A 21,031-nucleotide genomic window follows, 5' to 3' on the forward strand; every position below is an offset into this window, starting at 1 on the left:
ACTTCACACACAAAAAATAAATAAATAAATAAGCTGTATAAATTCAGAGTCAATTATATCATATTACTAGGAAATTCTCAGGTGGGCTGTATATGAAGTAGATGATAATCCTGCTTTATCTTCTGTGTGATTTCCTAAGTAAAACAAAACAAAACAAACAAAAAAACTTACTATCATCATTTGTTACTCTTAACTTTGACTTCTCGTAAGATTCCTTTCACTAGAGCCACACTGTCCTGTACAGTAGCCATTAGCCACATATGGCTATTTAAATTTAAATTTTAACTAATTAAAATGAACTAAAATACAAAATTCAGTTCCTCAGTCTTATTAGCCACATTTCAAGCACTCAACAGGTACACGTGACTACTTGCTGTCATGTTGGATAGAGAGAACATTTCTGTCTTCACAGAAAGTTCAATTGGACAGCGCTGGCCCCAAGGATACTCAGGCTGAATGACCCTAATGCTCTGTGGCCTTAAGGTAACCATTGATAGCATTTCAAGGATTGAATGACCCTAGAAGTTCTGAGAGGACTTCATAATCACATCAGTGTCAGACTAAGGGAAAGCCAGAAGTAAGCAAAGAGAAATTAAATAGGCAATAAAGAAGAAGGAATGATAGCCAGCAAAAGAATACACACTGACATTATTATAAAAGGATAAAAAATGACTCAGAAGTTCAGTGCTTCAGCAGAGGTATAATTTTACTTAAAACATTTGCCACAGGTGGTTTGCACAAAATGCATCAATCCAATGCTGACTTTCTGATGTCCTAATTGGGTTTTCAGACATTCCAGCTAAATCACACAGGAACTATTTCTTGAAATTGTGATGAAGCTTAACCTCCCTTCTGAATACCTCATGTTTAAAAACATTTTCCTCAAAGAGGTGTCAGCAGATATTAATGTAGATACTTGCAACTTGTGTATTTATCTTTGTTTGGGCTGCTTGTACTCACAAGTAATTTTCATGTTTACCAAAATTTTGGCCTCTAATTCCTATATAAAACAGAATTATAATTTAGCATATATTGTGTTATTTGTTCCAAAAAGTAAGAGACTAACCTATGTATGTTTGCATTTAGGTCATTCTGTCCATTGAAGAAGGCTATAGACTTCCGGCTCCCATGGGCTGTCCAGCATCTCTACACCAGCTGATGCTCCATTGCTGGCAGAAGGAGAGAAACCACAGACCAAAATTTACTGACATTGTCAGCTTCCTTGACAAACTGATCCGCAATCCCAGTGCCCTTCACACCCTGGTGGAGGACATCCTTGTGTAAGATGCATCGTGTCGATTTTTCCCCCTCAACAATCATTTCTTTCAGGCTATAGACAAGACTAACAGGTAGAGAGGAGAAAGTTTACTGTAATAACTGTCTAGTTGTCAACCTTTTAGAATATTTTATACAAACCATATTTTGTTTATCAGCTGAAAAAATAATTTATTAACATTGATAAATGGATTTTTTTTAAAGAAAACAGGTACTCCTTTTGTTCTCTCCATATCTAATCTTTCTGAATTACTTTATATATATATGTATATATATATATGTATATATATATGTGTATATATATATATACATATATATACATATATATATACACATATATATGTACATATATACACATAAAAATATATGTATATATATGTATGTGTATATATATATATATATATATACACACATATTTTTTTTTTTTCTTTTTTTTAACCTGTGGGCATCTTTGGTATTTGTATATCTTTTTTTTTTTATTTACCTATCCTTCCTTGCCTCTGCAAGTAGTATTGGTATATATTTGCAGCCTCTTTAATTTTCTTGTCCATTCTATGTTCTGTCCCTCTATTTGAAATGGCAAGCAAGACAGGGGCAATTTGTGAATCAGCCAGGAGTGAGGATGTTTCCTGCTGATACGATCACACCCAGCTATTGTTACTTTCCATTCCTAAAACCAGAAAAAGACAAATGACAAGACAAGAAAATGAAGGCGCTCATACACCATTTTGTAAAAGTCAGTAGAGTTGAGAAGATCTGCTCCTCTCTCTCTAAAAATCAGTTATAAGAAGGGGGGAGTGTAGAAGAAAAGAAACACTACTATCTATGTCTGAAAAGATTACATTTAAAATATTTTCAGACTGAGAATGTATGTCTTTATTTAGCCAAATAGGACTTAGAAATACCCAAAGTATTTCCTAAGCTCACTTTCCTAACTCAGGGGACAGCCAACAGGATATACAGATGTTCAACTTTAGGTCATAGGTTCCAGTCGGTGCAGGTTTTAGTAATAAGGCCAAAGGCTCTTCAAGGACTACTTAAAGCAGGCCTCAGTTCACCGCAGAGCACACAAGAGTTCACCTCTAAATCGCTAATTGGCAGCCTCAGTAAAGTGAAGCCAAGCATGAAATAGCTAGAGATTAAACTATTACTCTAGCCCATCCTCCCTAAAGCAGTCCAACAGAGGAAGCTTAAAGGGCGGCAGGAGGAGGGGAACGATTTAGGATTTTAGCATGAAAGGGCAGTTATGGAAGGATTTTAAGCAAGAGAATGGCATGATCACATTTACATTTCTGCAAGATCACTCCAGAGCTGATTTAGACTGAGTGCAAAACAAGGAACAAGACTGGAAACAGAGACAGATGCTTATAGAAACTCAAGATAGAAAAGATTAGGGCCTGACTCATGAAATGGGAAAAAGCTTGGGGTCAGGAGATAAGAGAATGGATTTATTATCAGGCAAGGAAAAAAATGTGTCTTGGTCGCCGATTGAATATGGAGGGAGGAGAGAAAAGAATCAAGAATTTTGTCAAAGTTACTTTCTTAGACAAGCTGGCTGATATAATATTACCACTAAGAGAAAGAGAAAGAAGGATAAGGTTCTAGAATAGAAATGAGACCATTTCAAGTAAGCTGAATTGAAGGTGCCTGTGGGGTGTGTGGGTGGAGATGTCCAATAGGCAGTTATATGTGTAGGTTGAACCTCAGGTGGAAAGATCTGAGCTGAAGATTTGAAGATCATCAACATAGAGACTATAGCTGAAGATTCATGAATATTAAGATGACCCATGGAGACTATAAAGTATGCAAATTAACACAGGGAAAGAGCACAACACCAAGATTTAAGAAATAAGCTGAAGGAGAGTACCCAGAGGAGACTGAGAAAGAAGAACCGGACAGGTAATAATGAAAGCAGGGAAAGAGCAGTGTCATAGGAGCTAAAAAAAAAAAAAAAAAAGAAACAAACAAAAACAATGGGGAGAGTTTTCAAGGAGTGTAATGCCCCAAGTCTTCACAAAGCTTCAGTAAGATAAAAAGTGACGTGGGCCCATTGAATTTAGCAACAGAGTAGTCAGGTATTTATGCGCAGCCTTAGCGAGAGTATTTGAATAAAGTTGTGTGAGACAGACTGCAATGGAGCAGAAGTAAATATGAGGTCAGAGAGAAGAGCAATACAAAGCACTAAGAAGCCTGTCTCTGAAGAGAAAGAGAAGTAGTTAGAGAAAATATTTCTTGGTTTTTGTTTTTATATGTCTTATTGAAGAGATGGGTATGCATTGACATGGAAGAGAAAGAGCTAACAGAAAGAGATCATGCAGTGAGTGTGCATTAATGGGAAAGAACTTTGGTTATCTATAAACTGAACTCATTTAATCTGAGCCTTTCATTGTGGTATAGGGTTAATGGACCCCACAGCCAGTGCCCATCAACAGAGCTCTCTAACTGTTCTATGGCTGTAGAAGCAGGCAGGTAAGAACCTTCTTTTTGAAGAAAAGTAGATAAAACCATTTCTTTCCTGCTTTTTCAAGATTATGAATGTTTATCATACTTGGAAAATAATGATGAAGACTCTAAGATGAGAAATATGCCAAAAAGTCAAAATGATCCTGAGGTAAAGTCAACATGAGGGCTTGTGTCTTAAGGCCAGAAATTTATGGTTTGATGTTATATGCGGTGTCCTGTGGACAGGCCAGCAAATGGCAAGTCTCTGATGGCACCACCACACATGGGCAAGAGTTGCATACTTTATATAAAGTTGGCAGTTTCATTTGATGACTGATTTGCTGTCCTTGTTTCTGATAAAGATATATGGGCTAGTGTTTTCTGCTGTTAATGTACTTTTGTTTGAGGGGCACCTGGGTGGCTCAGTTGGTTAACTGTCCGACTTCGACTCAGGTCATGATCTCACAGTTCATGGGTTTGAGCCCCATCTCGGGCTGGGAACCTGGAGCCTGCTTCAGATTCTGTGTGTCCCTCTCTCTCTCTCTGCCCCTCCCTTGTTTGTGCACTCTGTCTCTCTCTCTTTCCCTCTCAAAAATAAATAAGCCTTTTAAAAAATTAAAAAATATATTTTTTTGTTTGAGAAACAAAAGGAACCAGAGTTCTAAGGGTACTAGGCCTAACCATTATCACCATTCTTATTTTCACAGCAGCCTGAGAGGGTTACCCTTATCTACCCCTTCACCTCCAATGCCACCTACCCACCCTGTCCCTGATCCCAGAGAACTGGGACTGTTTAAGGGCAAGAGATGTGGTATGAAGGATAGCACGTTAGCTGAAGAATGTGTGGTTTGTTTTATGAACTGCCCCATCTACCCCCCAAGTCCCAAAGCCCAGTCATCTGTCTCCAAGTGATGTTGGTTTAAAGAAACATGACAGAGAATAGAATTTCAGTCTTTCCTCCCATTTATCTTTCAAACAGGTAAAGGAGTTTAAGTGTATAATCCACGGCAACTCTGATTAAACCCTCCTGTACTCTTATTAAACATCAAGTATTCCCAGACTCCCAGGTTTCTCCCACACTTCTACACTGACATAACTCTCTCATCCACTAAGGTCCCTATGGTTTTTATTCTACTCTAATTGCTTTTTTCTCAAGAATTCACCTGAGAAGCTTTTATCCTTTCTTTTGACAGAATAGTAAGAGGAGAAGAAATTAAAGGCAACAAAAGGGATGAGGAAAGCTGTGAAACCCACAGCTCAATAATTTTATACTAGCATATCAGAAATTTTATAAATCTTGTATCGGCAGTTTTTCAACAGACAGAACACCCAATAGAAAAAATGTTGGTCGAGAAAGCTTTCATTGGAGCAGCTCTTCTAAATAATGCTGATATTCTCATGCCTGGCATGCTCCCATGGGTATATGCAGAGCTCTATAATTCTGAGCATTCTTACTTTCTGTCCTACTCAAGTATGTGGATATATAAGTGAGCATAGCAATATTATAAGTATAACTTTAAATCCAATTGATTTTAAAAAAATAATTTGTAAAAAGTACCTTATAATGTAGGCATTCATCCTTTTATAAATGTGAATTTCACACTACCTTTACTTTTATTCATTCTACAATGTTGCCTTATAACCTCCTTTTGAAGAAGTATTTGTAGCTGTCACATGGTGCACAGCCCCTGGGAGAAGAGGCTCACTTTGAGGCCAAGGCTATATGGAGAATGGCATCAGGAGCAGTTCCTGGCCATGACCTTTGAAACACCTCTTGCTCCCTTTCCCCTGACCCTCATAATAAATGCTATAGCTACTCTCAACCCCAGGTCAAGCATACTCTCATGAGGCCGGGGTTACATGTGAGGTCCAGTGGTTTAATAGTATAAAGTGAACTGATGACTATATGGGTGCCCCTTCAACCAGCCCAACCTTCCCCCACCACACCCACATTATTCTACACATTCATTCTCCAACCTCTTCAGCTCTCACCGCTGATTGCTCCATTCACTCAGCATACTGAGTGCACTAGGCTGAAGTCAGCTGGCCAGTGCCTTTTTGGACAGTGCTACCATATGATGGGAGAATAACACTTTCCTCCAGTCCCTGCTCTAGATCCCCAGCACTAACAAAGAATTTTACACATTATGAGCTCTTTTGACAACATCAGGTGAAAAGGTGGCATTCAGGGATGGGCAGCTGTTGACCCAATGGGCCAGTCCATGATAGTCACCTGCCTCAGAAATCATGTTCTGCCAAGTTCAAGACACTTAGAAATATTCTCACTGCCCACTGGGCCATAGTTAGGGATCTTAGAATATTTTAGCTGTTAGAAACTAGAACCACCACTTTCCTTCCTATTGAACTTTCAAGCACTTGGCTACCTACTTGGCTTCATGATATGTGAGTCATAAAGGTAGGAAAAAGTTCAAACCAGTATCAAAATTGAGAACCTCTGCTTAGAGAACCACAAGTAAACATTACAAGGTTAAATGGTACTACCTCTTCTGTACCATTTATAAAGCACTTGGAATGTTGTCTTCTGAGGGCAATAACTTTCAACAATTTGATATAAAATTTTCCATTCATTTTGAAAAGATCTTCCTCAATGCTGTCTAGGCTTTAGCACTTGCTAAAATCAGTTATCTCTATATACCAAGTCATGGATAAACTTATTTTGTTTAATTTTTTTATAACTAGAATTTTTAGTGGTATTTTCCATGACATAAATGACTGGCTCGCCAAAACCAGTGTTGTAATTGATTGATTAGCAAATCTTTGGGGGAAGGAAGACAAAATATTAAATGTTAATCAGGAAGTGTGAACCTTCTACCTGTTAGAAAATCTAAATTTAATTCACATGAACTGTTGGAACAAGCTACTGATAATACTGATATTAATACCAATACTAACACTGATAAAAATCCCAATATATATCATCAATAATAACTATTATCACCATTTGTTGAAAGCCTAGTGTGTGCCAGTTATTGTACTAGGTACTTTTATCTATTAGGTCATTTACTCCTCACTATAATTATCCCCATCCCTCACATAAGGAAATGGAGACTCAAAGAGTATAGCAAGTAATTAGTGGATTGGATATTTTAACAAGGCCCACCAAATGCAAAGCCCTTGTTCTTTCCACCACACAGTATGCAATCATGCAAAATGTCAAGATATTTCCCAATATGGCACTGTTTCAGAAATATGAATATAGGAAAAGAGGATACATTTTTTTTTTACATTTCCAAATAGGTTTTCTCAGACTAGTTTCAATAGGACTAATCAGACTTCATAGATGGAGTATATTAAAAGCCCAAAAATAGGCGCCTGGGTGGCGCAGTCGGTTAAGCGTCCGACTTCAGCCAGGTCACGATCTCACGGTCCGTGAGTTCGAGCCCCGCGTCAGGCTCTGGGCTGATGGCTCAGAGCCTGGAGCCTGTTTCCGATTCTGTGTCTCCCTCTCTCTCTGTCCCTCCCCCGTTCATGCTCTGTCTCTCTCTGTCCCACAAATAAATAAAAAAAAAAACGTTGAAAAAAAAAAAAATAAAAAAAAATAAAAGCCCAAAAATAATTTGCAGTGGGGCACAGCCTGTTATTTTATGTTCTACTAAGCCAATACAAAGAGGTAGAGTATATGCCTTCATTCATGGTAATAAGTAGCAAGCATACGGTCCATATATCCCCTCAACATCCTCCTACAATGTTCAGCCACTTGAAGTACATTACTTGGAAAAAAAAAGAGTAGTAACTATAACAAAATAGAGAAATGAGGAAAATATGGCAGCAACATAGTTCTAGGATTATATCCTCAGGCATTTTGTAGATTGAATTTTTCCAGTGTTGGCAAATATATGCTTTCCTTCTTTTCCTTGTTATGGTAGACATTACTAACCATCGCAACACTCTTTTCCACTACACCCAAATGCTGCCATAGTATCCTTTTTAAGAACATATTTTGACAACCACTGCCAATGAACTATACTTAGCATGTGATAAGAAATCCATTTCTGTCCCTATATTATTTTATTACAAGAATAGGCTTTCCTTGAAGTTCACTGATCTATCATTCTGGCTGTAGGGACAATGTGCTAGGTGTTTAGAATTATGGGAGATTTTTAAGCAGTATTATTCCTACTCTGTATATTACTCCTAATGCTCAAATGCATCTACAATATTGAAATTTTCACTCCTTCCTACTTTCTACCAGGTATCATCCTTATGGGAATTAAACAATCATATCAATTTTTTAAAAAACTTGAAGACACTGAAAATAAAACTTTGATGACAATAATTCATCCTCCCAATAGAATACTGTGGAGAGTCAGATTGTTTGGAACCATGAGATATCACCCACAAGCATGAAATAGGCAGAAAACATATTGCATGGTTCTATGCATTTGAGATTTTATAGCATTTTGAGTAAAATCATACTTTAAAATTTTAAAAAGAATACCAAAATTCATTTACTAATTTAACTTGTGTTCAAGATTACTATTAGAGCTCATTGGAGAAAGAGCAAGGTTTTCTTTTTCTTTCTTTTTTTTATTTTTTTAATGTTTATTTACTTTTGAGAGTGAGAGAGAGCACAAGCAGGGGAGGGGCAGAGAGAGAGAAGGAGACACAGAATCTGAAGCAGGCTCCAGGCTCTGAACTATCAGCACAAAGCCCGACGCGGGGCTCCAACCCATGAACTTGAGATTATGACCTGAGCCAAAGTCTGATGCTCAACCGACTGAGCCACCCAGGCACCCCTCTTTTTCATCTGATTAAATAAATTCTTCCTTCAGAGTTTAGGTAGATATTGTATGTATTAGAAGATTATTTTATGAATTAACTAAATAGTGTGAAGTGTAATCCCTGAGTTATGAGATCAGAAACTCATGTAAAAACTGTGATATTGAGTAAGTTGAATGCAGCTGCTATGGTTCTAGGTCCCTAACCCTGTGCTACCTCACTCCACCTTTAGCTGCCTCTCCCTCCACTCTGAAACCTATAAAGGCAGAAGCAAAAATTTTCACAATACAAGGAACAAGTTAAATAAACAACATGTTCCTTAATAGGTTGACCATTATATCAATAGGCATTTACTCTTCAATTTAAGGGAACTAAATGAAAAGAGATCATTCATCATGAATCAGTCATTATGTAATGGACCAAACTTTTCTATAGAGAATATTTAAGTCTAAATCATCACTTATTTAATAAATTCCTATAATACATTCGGCATTGTGCCATGGTTGACAGCAAATAGAAAGATATGTGAGATATGGTCCCAGCCATCAGGGAATTTTAACTTAACTCTATAAAAAAAATTCTTTTGTCTTATGGATTTTTCCCAAAGAAGTAATTCAACTAAAACAAAAAGATACATGTTGTAAGACTGCATAGTCATCTGTAATAAAATAATGTTGCTAGCCATCTAGGAGTCTAACTTCAGGGAATTAAATTATTAAGCATCAACATATAAAATATTATACACTCCTTTAATGTTTGAATACTATTAAAATATGTAAGATATTAAGAAATGAAATAAAAGCCATATAAAATAGAATGGACCCTACCTGTACAGTTCTGCTAACCATATATAAATGGAGGAGCTAGGGGAAAAAAAAGTTATATTAGAGTAGTAACAAGAGAAAAGCCATTAAGCATGTGATGGCTTCATGTTAAAACAAGACCTTACCTTACAACAGTATTTCTCAAAGTATAACCTTTATTAAATCATTTTTAATCAATATATTACTATTATATTTGAGTCATAAATATAAAACATGGAAAACTTTTGAGGATAAAAATCTTCTTGCTTTTTACTGGCAGTTTTAATACCTACTGATTAGCTATATGATAACTTTCTAAATTAAAAGACTAGTACTATTGAGAACTCAAAGGGCTCATTAGAGTAAAAACTTATTGGCTCTCTCAGGGCTACTTAATTTTACATATTAGATGTATTACAAGTATGTGTGTGTGTGTATATATATATATACACACATACATATATATATATATATATATATATATATATATATATATATATATAATCGAACCTTAAACTGTGTCATTACCTATTCTACCTATATTCCAGCCCTCTCTCTAATCTAAATTGACCATCATTTATACACTTAGAATTTACTAACTTTACCCCTTCCTCATTTTTCTGAGGAAAGTTGTAGACCCTTGACCTTCTGTTCTACAATATGTAGTTTTTTCAATGTGAGCTGCAGATTTTGCTGTAAAGACATTTCTCAGGTGGGCAGCTCCCACTAATCACCAAATAGCAGAAATTTCTATGTGCTCAGCAAATAGCAGACTGAATTTATCATTGTACATGGTTGATAAGAAAGGGCATTTATTGTTTATTAGGTAATATTCCAGAGAATTCATGTGAGGGTGATGGTACCCAGCCCTCAAAGGCAGAAAATAGCAGCATTTTTCAACTTCTTTATAAGATAAGGTGAAAGAAAAGTTATTGCACAGTGGATATGAACAATGAGGGGACCCTGACCTTACTAAATCAACTGCCAATGCAGTCGTAGAAAGGCCAAAGAGTAACTAGGTTACTAAAGATGTGTGGAGAGAAAGGGAATTATGGTAGTGAGACATTCTGGGAGCAAATAGTAAATGCTTTTCAACAGAGAAATAGACCATTTAAGTCATTTAGGACACAGAACGTCCTTCCACGACCTTTCTATACTAAGGATATAAAATTAGCAAATTACATTTCCACTCACCAATTACATGAAATTGTGAAATTTCACGAGTTATTCCAGAGTTATCTCAGGAGACTGAAGTGCAAGTCATCAAACTTTGTGCATCAAGAATGGGATAGGAGCATGAAGGGAAAGTCACTGAAGTCCGTTCTTTTAATTTTGTTCAGTCTCAACAAACCTTTGACAGGTAATTAAAAGGTATGGGAGCCACACTGTTTTAAAATAGGACATTCAGTTTTCTAGTGTATGTGGGTTTGTTTATGTTAACAAGCAATAAGGGTACCCTAGTCATTTTGACATTTAAACTTAGTGAACTTCCTACAGCAGTATTTCTTAAACTACGCTTTACAGAAACTGGTGAAATAATTTAGGGAAATAATGCAGAGGCTATTCTTAATGCTCTTATATGTTCACATTGCACATTAAAATAGTGAGGACTTGGAGAAATGCTATAATTAAAAATTCTGTTTAACTTTGTTTGCAATGGATATCTTTATTATTTTGTATTTTATATGAATTTTTGCTTATTTTATAATACTTATTAATACCTTTAGGAAACAAAAAATATAGCAATAATTAAAGTATTTATTAGTAGATGCTATGATAGGTTTTCAACCTTTGGACATAACTATTCTTCATTAGGGTCAAATCATGAATCGTTCTGATACTAATTTGAATGAATCATCCCGCAATCAAAATAGCATTGCAATTTATTGTATAAAAGAAGAACATGTAGCTTTTAACAGCCTCCCAAGTTGTAAATACAGCAACAGAAGTGAGTAGTGGTAAAAAGGGTATAGTCACTGTTAAGAATAACCAGACTTAATATGGACCACTTGGTAGTCACAAGATACATGCATATAGCTTATGCAAATTCCAATTGTATATTAAAAGCAAAAGCCCTCTTTTTCCTCATTATTTCTCTTCACCTTCATCTCCACCTTCAACTAGACCCCAGTTTAGAAAAAGGGAAGTCAGTGTAGCAATCAAAGGAAAACCAAAGAAATGAACCCTAGGCCTTTAGTGGGGACTGTGTCCTGAAAAATTCCAAGGGCCACTTTCAGACTTCTCATGAGTTGTTCAGTATGCAATTTGTATGGCCATGCAGAATGTCTCTGACTTTTGTGTACCTAAAGACCCAAGGCCTGGTGATTTAAGGGTAACTTAAAGGATTTTATGGGTAATTTTGATTATTAGAGATTTTTATTTTTTAACTTATGCACTAATCTTAACTCCCATTCTCATATATTTTTAACAGAATGATACCAGGGTCATATGGCATGCATACTCCATTCTACAGTGGAGGAATTCTTATTTCATGTGGTTTCATCATATGTGTTCATACACTATCAGTTTCTAGTTAAAGCTGAAATAGTTCAAATATGAATGGCAAAAACTATTATGATGAAGTATTCCAAATATGAATGTTAAAAACTATGGATCTAGTTAAGTCTCTATGGATTCCATCATTCTTCAATTTTATAAAAAATTAAAAGTGAAGTAAATGAAAGTTGGATTATCCTTCAGTATTCTAATAAAAATAATTCAATGGCTTGCCTCTAATGGGAATATTTTTCATTACTTAGAAAATACTGATTTGACTCAAATACCAAACATAAAAAAAAAGGTTATTGCTTTACTATTTAATATAAACTCTAGACCTAATAATTTTTAAATGATATATTTATTACCCTAGAGGGCTAAAAACTCACTTATTACTATAAAAGCAATTTTACTGCCAGGTATTTTGTAAAACTATATAAAATATTTTTACAGTGTTCATGTATTTCTATAAGGAGAATAATATACTCTATTGCCAGAATCAGTTAAATACACAATTCTTAGTTAATTTTACTATAATTTGTAAGGTTACTTCCATGTTTATTCTATTTTTACCTTACATAAAACTATTATGTGTATTTACATACACATATATGTACATATATACACATACACAAATATGTATGTATGTATTTATGTATGAATACACACACACCTGCTAGCCTTTCCAAAATAATACCTCTGTATTATTTTTATATTAAGACTACAAAAATATCCCCAATTGGAATGCTCTTTGCATTAGATATTAGGAACAAAAATACAGATGTCTATATGACTTACTGTAAAATCCATCAATGCTGGATTCCTTTTGCTTGTGAACCCAACCTTGCATTGATTTTGCTTTGTTTTATACCACAGTAATATCTGTGTTTTGGTCTATCTTACCCTATGCATGGATGCATATGTAAATTTTATTCATGCAAGTGAGCTCTGTAACAGGGGAAATTACTTTTTAATAAATAATAAATATTTGTTGAATGTTTGAGAACAAATAAGTGGAGGACTGATCAGTGAATTCACTGTAAAAAGGAGATGGGACTCTCACAGCAAATGCAAAGGCAAACGGGCATGGATTCAGTGGCAGGTTAGAAAGTGTAAGAGTAAACAGCCTGTGGCTAGTTACTGTCCTTTGGGGATGGATACTGGGCTATTCCTTATGTTTGAAAACACAAATGTATGCAAGAGAAAAAAGTAAATAGCAGTTAGCAAGATGCAGGTCTTCTCACATCAAGTATAAAACCCAATAGTGGCGAAAAGCAGAAAAAGAAAAACTGACAAATGAAAGTGACCAGATAAAAGTGGCTGATTTAAATGTGATATAAAATTAGAGATTTTTTTAATGGAGTATGAGAATATTAGTCATAAGAATATTGTAAAAGGAAAAAAAAGTTGTTTTTATTTAATTTTTTCTTTATCTGACTGTTAAATGGATTTTTTTTTTTTTTTTTAGAATGCCAGAGTCTCCTGGTGAAGTTCCCGAATATCCTTTGTTTGTCACAGTTGGTGACTGGCTGGATTCTATAAAGATGGGACAATATAAGAATAACTTCATGGCAGCAGGGTTTACGACTTTTGACCTGATTTCAAGAATGAGCATTGAGTAAGTGGTCCTAGGTTTATTATTATATTCAGATGCTGCACTCGGGAGATTACAAATTCAAATGCAGTATCAGGAACACCATGATTCAACCATTTCCTAAGGGTAGTATGGCATTTCCACATCTTTCCTCACCATTTCTGATTATCATTCCAGTGGAAATTGGACACTACACTGTTAACTATTTTCTGTTGGAAGAATGTGTTTAATTCAAATAGGTATTTTCAAAAATTGTAAATGCTTTCTGAAATACATATGACTCTCATTCACATCCTAGACTTTACGTCAACATAGTTAACCTAGGCAAATTACTTATGACTCACATATACAGCCTATATTATAAATGTTGGACATTTTTCCATTGTCTCAAAAATGATTCTTTGCCTGGATGCAGTAAAAATGTTCAGCATGTGCTTAACAGATAGCCGGTTGGTTGAACTATATGAAATTGCCATTATTTTGAACTAATAATAGCAATTTCATATTGTTCAACAGAATACAATGGCATTTTATTCATATTATTGGATGACCATAGGGCTCCAATACAGTCCACATTATACATTCTACCCTATATATTATTTTCTAATGCTGTTGAAAAGTTGTGTCATTATCTAAATTGTATACCTTTTAGTTCTATGAAATCTCTGAACCTTACATTGGTACCTGAATTTGAAACATTTCTTTGTACCCTTAAATTTGAGGTTGACTTGATACATTATCTGGTGCCAGGAAGAAGAAAAATGTAACAAACTCCTGATGTTCATTTATATCTTTGTTTAAACTCTCATTTTACCAGTTACACAATTTTTGTTAAATTCATAAGGCAAATCTGACATGGTGCATATCTTCTGTCTCTAAATCTTCATTTCCTAACTTGTCTTTACCAGATCTATGAACCAGATGTTCATATTCTCTCTCCTCTTCCCTCCCCTCTCTCTATCTTTGTCTCTTATAGTGATATTAGAAGAATTGGAGTCATACTCATTGGACACCAGAGACGAATAGTCAGCAGTATCCAAACTTTACGTTTACACATGATGCACATACAAGAGAAAGGATTTCATGTATGAAAGTACTACAAGCACTTGTGTTTTGTGCCTCAGCATTTCTAAAGTGAAAGATATCCTCTCTACTACCCTCTCTTCCGATTCTCCAAACATCACTTCACAAACTGCAGTCTCCTGTTCAGACAATGGGCACACACCTTTTGTTTATGCTTCCAACCCAGATTTTAAAATCACGCCTCATAGCTCCTCTCTGAGTTACCTGCAAATGAAACCCTGGCCCACTGCAGATTACCACTACACAATGGTAAATAACTCAGCATGGATGTGCAACTTTGTACAACAGTATTTGGGAAGTGTTCACAAACTTAACCTAAAGGAATTTTCCCAGGTGTGGCTTCCTTAATGATGGATGTATTTAGAGTTTGATGATACATGAAAAAGAAATAGTTGACCTTTCTTTCATGTTTTGTGATCAGGTAGCTTCCAAACTGACATAAATATGTTTTAGATAATTATATTCAACTCTGTGGATCATATTGTTACTTTATTTTATAATAGTTTAACTGTTAATGCCTGATGTTGTCAGACTTATTTGCAGCAATGACCAATGATTTCATTTGGTGAATTCTTGCCATATGTGACTGCGCTAAGAAGGGGGTTATCAGGGAGGAAGAGGGAGAAACACTCTGCTTTTCAATCTTCTAAGGCTGAGTTTGTCTATTCTTTTAAATTGACCTTGTAGTGTCCTACATATTTCATAATAAGTGGTAGTTTAGAGGCTTTTCCCCTTTAATTTTTACTAACTACATTTCTCTCCTACATTATGAAGCTCACCCCAGAAAGATCAAGAGTGAGTCCAGTGTTCTAAAGGCTTTCATAGAGGAAGCATGAAATAAAACCATGTCTGTTCCCTTGGTTCACCTTCATAAGTTTGCAAAAGCAATTTTCAAAGCATTGATAAAATTAATTATTTTCAGGGGAATTGCTTTGAAAAACAGATCTAAGATTACCGCCTTAGATATAATGTAAAGAAGATTAATTTAAACAGAATTTTATGATAGCTGTATGAGGGCCCCAAGAATAAATACATTTGGCTGACAGTCTGATATTGGTGCATTTTGCAAGTTTAAGAACTTTTATATTTTGTTCATGAAAAATAAGTTAGTTACATGAACATGCTGAGCTGTTTTCCGAACCTTTCAAGAGACAAGTATGTCACTGCATGTTCCAAAGGTATGAACAGACCTAAAACATGAGGGTATATAAATTGTGTGTCAAACTGAGTCCATAACATAGTAACATAAAAATGTGAGCACAGCTATAGTGTATTGTCATAATCTTCTCAGAGGCTGCAAAAAAGTCAAATACATTTTTCAGTGAATTAAGCTGAGTCAATTTATCAAAATAGTGCTGCTTGATGAATAAATTCAATTGTAAAATCAGCTGTTGCCTGAGAAACTAAAAAAAAAAAAAAAAGCCTACTGTGCTAGGTGTGGAAGAGTAGGGAGAATGTGTTAAGACAGAGGAAAAGGGGCAGGTTATCTAAAGATGCTGATTTAATAAGTCGGTTTTTCTTTGATTTAAGAGATAAAGGTGCCCAAACCACATTCTCCAATTCCTACCTAAATTACATTTTTTGCTAATAGCAGCTGTCTTGCTATTAAAGGAGACTCACTCTTTCTTTTATTCTTCTTTTAAGATTTGTTGACTGTCGCATTAGACTAGACCCTTCCACATACATTTCTTTTGCTGATTTATCTCCCAATTTTTGCCTACTGCAGCTTAATTTTTTCTCATTTCAAATAAAAATTGTATAGAACTAGAAGGAAGAGTCTTTAAAGTATTCCTTAAAGTATATTAAAAAAAAAAAGAAAAAAGTGAGAAATTCATCACTTTTTAAGTAAGTGTGTCAGAAATAGCAACATTTTCTACCCATCACTTGCATGGTCATGCATCACTCATACACTATCTGCAGTTTGCTTGATACATTTACACAAATCTGGATACATTTAGAGGAAATATAAAATTTCCATATTTACTGTCTTCAAATATATATTAAATAAGAACAGATGTAAAACAGATTAAATTTATTAATCATATATATTTATTTTTATAATACAACAAAAAAGGTATTTAGAAACATAAGGAATAGAATAATTATGGTCTTCCATAGGACTCTGTCAGCAACATCTGTATACTTTGATGAAATAAATTCTATAAAGTATTTAAACTTCTTTGAGATGGGCATTCAGTACTTGAAAGATTAAAGTTCACTGTTAAGAATTTTTTTCTTAATACAGAGATCTTTTTTCTATATCTGATTTATATTTCTTTTTTTCTTCCCTAACATCTTCCTCTAGTATTATAAAACTACCTTTTCACTTTGTGTCTTACCTCAAATGCTCTTTAAAATTTCTTTAAAATTACATTTATATTCTTCAGAACTGTAAGCATGATAATCTTACGTGTAATTTTGAACCTCATCATGGTCAGAAATGTTGCGTGCACACATGATTGAAATAGGTGTGCATGATTAAACAGAAACATTAAAAAAATAAGGATATCTATTTCTTCATTGACTACCAATCACAGATCCCATGATCCCAAGGATATTATAATATCCAGGAATATTAACAGTTAAATTGCCAAATTCATTTGGAAACTTTACAGGAAATATTTTGAGATTTACTAGTGTACCTGTCTAGTAATTAAAACCATTTAATATGCATAAGTATAGAATTTAATTACATAAAGAAAATTAGTAACTTACATAAATCACAGCTTTCAGTAATGATTTTTGATAACTTCAATATGCATATACCTTCATGTACTTGCTTTATTTTAAATTTCCTATTTCACACTACTGAGAAGCTTTTGAGATTTTGAAAAATCAGAGAGTTGAAAAAAACATTTTCATTTTATTTTCTGGGTGGTCAGTTTCCAATATATAACCAACTCAGTACCTCAGAGTATAAGGCATATTTGGGGGGGGGGGGGAATGTAAAAACAATACACAATCAAGAAGAGAGGTTAGGTTTGTAAATCATTTAAAAAGCAATCAAATTACAAAGCTCTTGGCTTAACAAGAATCAAGAATTATAGCACTTTTGCACTAAGTTATCTTAGTTGTTGATAAGTAAGTTATGCATGCCATAATAAAAAGATTTGTTTTTTCACTCTGCATTACTCTTTAAAATCTATCCAGCTATCACCTGAATAAAACAGCCTTCTGGCTACAGTTCTAAGGCCTATCTCAGCCTATGAAGGGAAAACAAATCCAAATCCAATCCCTGAAAAGCAGTCTTCACAGAAGGTCTTCCGAAGAGATGGTGAAGAATGAATCTCAACCACATTTTCCTAAAAATCCATTTTTTAATATATTTCCCTACCAAATTTCTACTTTATAAATCAGTTAAATCTCTTCTCCCAAAATCTTCACCAATATTAGGTCTCTTTTTTCTATTCCTTCATTAAATTTTCTAAAACCACCTTGCTCAGCCCCTTCTGTTCTCTCTTTACTCCTCCACCCCATCTCTTTTCCTTTCTCAGCTTCTACCACTCCACCCCTGGTCCCTATCAACAAAAGAAGCACAGCAAACCTAAAAAGATCTTACCACTGTCCTCAGAAGAGGCTGAAGGTAAAGGGAAGAAGGGAATGTTACAGAAGTATTTGGGGTCTCACTACATAAGTGGGAGCATTTGCACTCACAGAGAGGGAATGAACTCTGGCTTTTTATTACCTGGAAATTAAATGCTTTGGAAAGTAATCGCAAAATGGATGATGATGATTCTTTTCTACAGCTTTAGATAAGGAAGTTTATTATTAATTTAAAAATTTGTATTCTAGGAATCAAAACCTGTTATCAATTCACAGTTGGTGTATATGTGCTTATATAACAAAGAGATTAAAAGCAGATATATCACTTCTTTTAATATTATCACCTTGACTTCTCCAAGGCTCATATTATTTCATGTCCAATCCAAAAATATTTTGATGCTTTTTATATGAAGACTCCAAAAGGTAAAGGAGTATGCTGAGTCAAATTGATGTTATTCTCTCATTGGACACCGGGCACTGAAGTCACCTAACTTTCGGTTCTTGTGATCAATATTTTCAACAACTTTCAATCTGTATAATGTTCAGTAAAGGCAGTGTCAACTATTTAGTTCATTCTAACAAATATCTATGAGGTGCCTCCTACACACGTAAGATTTTATGGCAAAGATGAGTTTGGCTAAACTGTCTTTACCTTCAAAGTAACTCTTAAGCTTAAAACTAAGAGGTTAGAGCCTATTTGCTATGTTTACTGTGATTGCCAAGTCATTAAGAGTCAGCTCTTTCCATAGAACAAAAATACATTAAATAAGTTAATAAAACCTTGTCCAGTATTAATTGGATTTGCAGTCCCTATAGAGAGAAATATTTTGGACTTCAAATTCTCATAGAACACTCCACACTTCCTCTAGCAAAGAGGAGCATGGTTGCAGTCTCTCCTTAAGAGTCACAGATTGTTATTGTCCAATGGCAAACTTTTCAATTTATGTGTAGATTCACTACCTCAAAGGTGTCTCCAGTTAGAAAACATTAACCATTTTTCAAAACAACTCTGGAGTAATCGCTTGCCCAAGCGAATTCACTAGTTTTAATAAGTGTAATAAGTATGAACCTACAATAGTTGCATAAAATCCTTTCAAACATGATACATTTAACAAGAGAAAGAGATGATTACTCATGCCTAGATCTAACATATTACTAGAAGAAATAAAGGAGAGGAGAAATCTTAAGTTGTGGAGGCATAAATACCCCTCTTAAGCTTACTGTTTCAATCTAAAACAAAATATTAGGCAGGTATTTCAAAGATTTCCAGGATAAAAATAAATTGTTTATGTTATAAGGGGATGTGACATTTCTGGGGGAAAAAGGGCAACAGATTCAGAAGATACAGGTCATCAAAATGTAACTTTAATCCTCTTTTTTTTTTCTTTACTAATAATTAGATTTGGATTTCAAATTAATGATGGATTTATATAAAACGTGTAAAAAAGGATGTTTACATATTAATTGAAAGATGTGGCTTCTTTGGTTTTAAGTCAAAGCAAAAATTGGTTGCTTGGCATTTGCTTTTTTTTAGGATTTTAGAATAGATTTGAAAGTCTACCTTTAGCTTTTCAGTGTTGATGCAAAATTACTGAACTTGATTTTTTTTAAGTTTATCTATTTATTTTGAGAGAGAGAGAGAATGAGTGTGGGGGGGGGGGGACGGGGAGAAGATAGAGAATGAGAGAGAATCCCAAGCAGACATCACACTGTCAGCGTTGAGCCCGATACGGGGTTTGAACCCACACACCGTGAGATCCTGACTTGGGCCAAAGTCAGACACCTAATGGACTGAGCTAATTTTTGAGCCACTCCAAAATTACTGAACTTTAAAAATGAAACAAAAAAGAAGAAAGCTTTTTAATTACTAAGAGTAGCAAAAAACTACTAAAAGAATAAACTGTATCTTTTAAAAGAAATCTGGCAAATACAGTTTTGTGTATGTATTAATGATACCAAGTCACCTCCCTTTTATTGTATTTTTGCACTTTCCGATTGAAAGCAGTTTCTTTCCAAACAAAACAAAGGAAGGTTCTCACTTGAATTTTCATGTTGGTTAACTACAGTACCAAATCTCTATATCATTAAGAGAACTTTTGATTTGTTTCATTTAAAAGGAAAAATCTTAAAGAATGCCACTACCCTTACACATACCTAATTCATCCTTAAGAATAACAAAGACATTAAAGAAAAATTACCTGACAGATGAGGATGAAAGATAGCTCTTAAATGTAACATAAAGAAGTGGTTTCTACTTTAGATTATAAAATGAAGTACAGATTAACAACACAATTTCCTGGGAGCTATAAATTAGAAAGGTATTAAACTCAGTGAAAAATCTTCTCTCAAGTAAAGCTCTTTCCTTACTTGTATTTCTCCATTATTTTTAACCTCTGGATGTCTTTATTTTGTTACAATAAACTCAGTTTTGGCTCAGATAATAAGTTATCAACTCACATAATAAATCAGAACAACTGATGACTTTAAAGCGTCCTATGCTCTACAACATAATGAAAGAACAACGTACCTCTGGATTCCTATTTAGTTAGCACCAGTCTCCAGCTCATTAGCCATCATTGAAGGGGAAAACTGTCTTTATTCCAAAATGATATGTTATTATAAAGAAGAATCCAAGGTAGGAGAACCTTCATTTTTCATATATCCAAGTTTTATATTTAGGCATTATTAACTTTGAAGATAGACGTCCTTGCTTTGATAACTTAAATATGAGCTTACATGCAAGCAATATTGATGGAAACATTTCTACGAGTTTCCCCACATTTATAGATCATCATCTTCAGAACAGTCTTCATTGGCCTCTGTTCTAGAAAGATCAAATATCATTTAACTTTTCAAAATCATGATAGATGGAGTGAATAGTGCTAAATCACAAAGATGAATAAACAATGTGCTTTCAAGATTTTTACCTAATTTAAGATGTCCTCTTCTATCACCTTTATAATAAATTGCCTCCCTACATTTAGTAATTTGTAGAATCAAATGTATGCATTTAGCTAGACATTGCTTTTGTTAAATTTTCATTTAAACACATCTT

General features: G+C 34.5%; 1 protein-coding gene across 7 annotated transcripts in view; it reads left to right on the forward strand.

Moving 5' to 3' along the window:
• Positions 1-18,319, forward strand: part of EPHA6 (EPH receptor A6) — an 858,920-nt gene extending 840,601 nt beyond the window's left edge. For all 7 annotated transcript variants that reach the window (XM_019448105.2, XM_019448107.2, XM_019448106.2 and 4 more), the window contains 4 exons: positions 1,087-1,280; positions 3,673-3,744; positions 13,225-13,374; positions 14,327-18,319. In XM_019448105.2, coding sequence (XP_019303650.1) covers positions 1,087-1,280; positions 3,673-3,744; positions 13,225-13,374; positions 14,327-14,441 — 531 coding nt within the window. In that variant the 3' untranslated portion in view covers positions 14,442-18,319. The remainder of the gene's footprint in view (positions 1-1,086; positions 1,281-3,672; positions 3,745-13,224; positions 13,375-14,326) is intronic.
• Positions 18,320-21,031: the final 2,712 nt, after the last annotated feature.

This window comes from Panthera pardus, unplaced genomic scaffold, assembly GCF_024362965.1.
Source record: "Panthera pardus isolate Hobbes unplaced genomic scaffold, ASM2436296v1 HiC_scaffold_16, whole genome shotgun sequence".
NCBI lineage: Eukaryota > Metazoa > Chordata > Mammalia > Carnivora > Felidae > Panthera > Panthera pardus.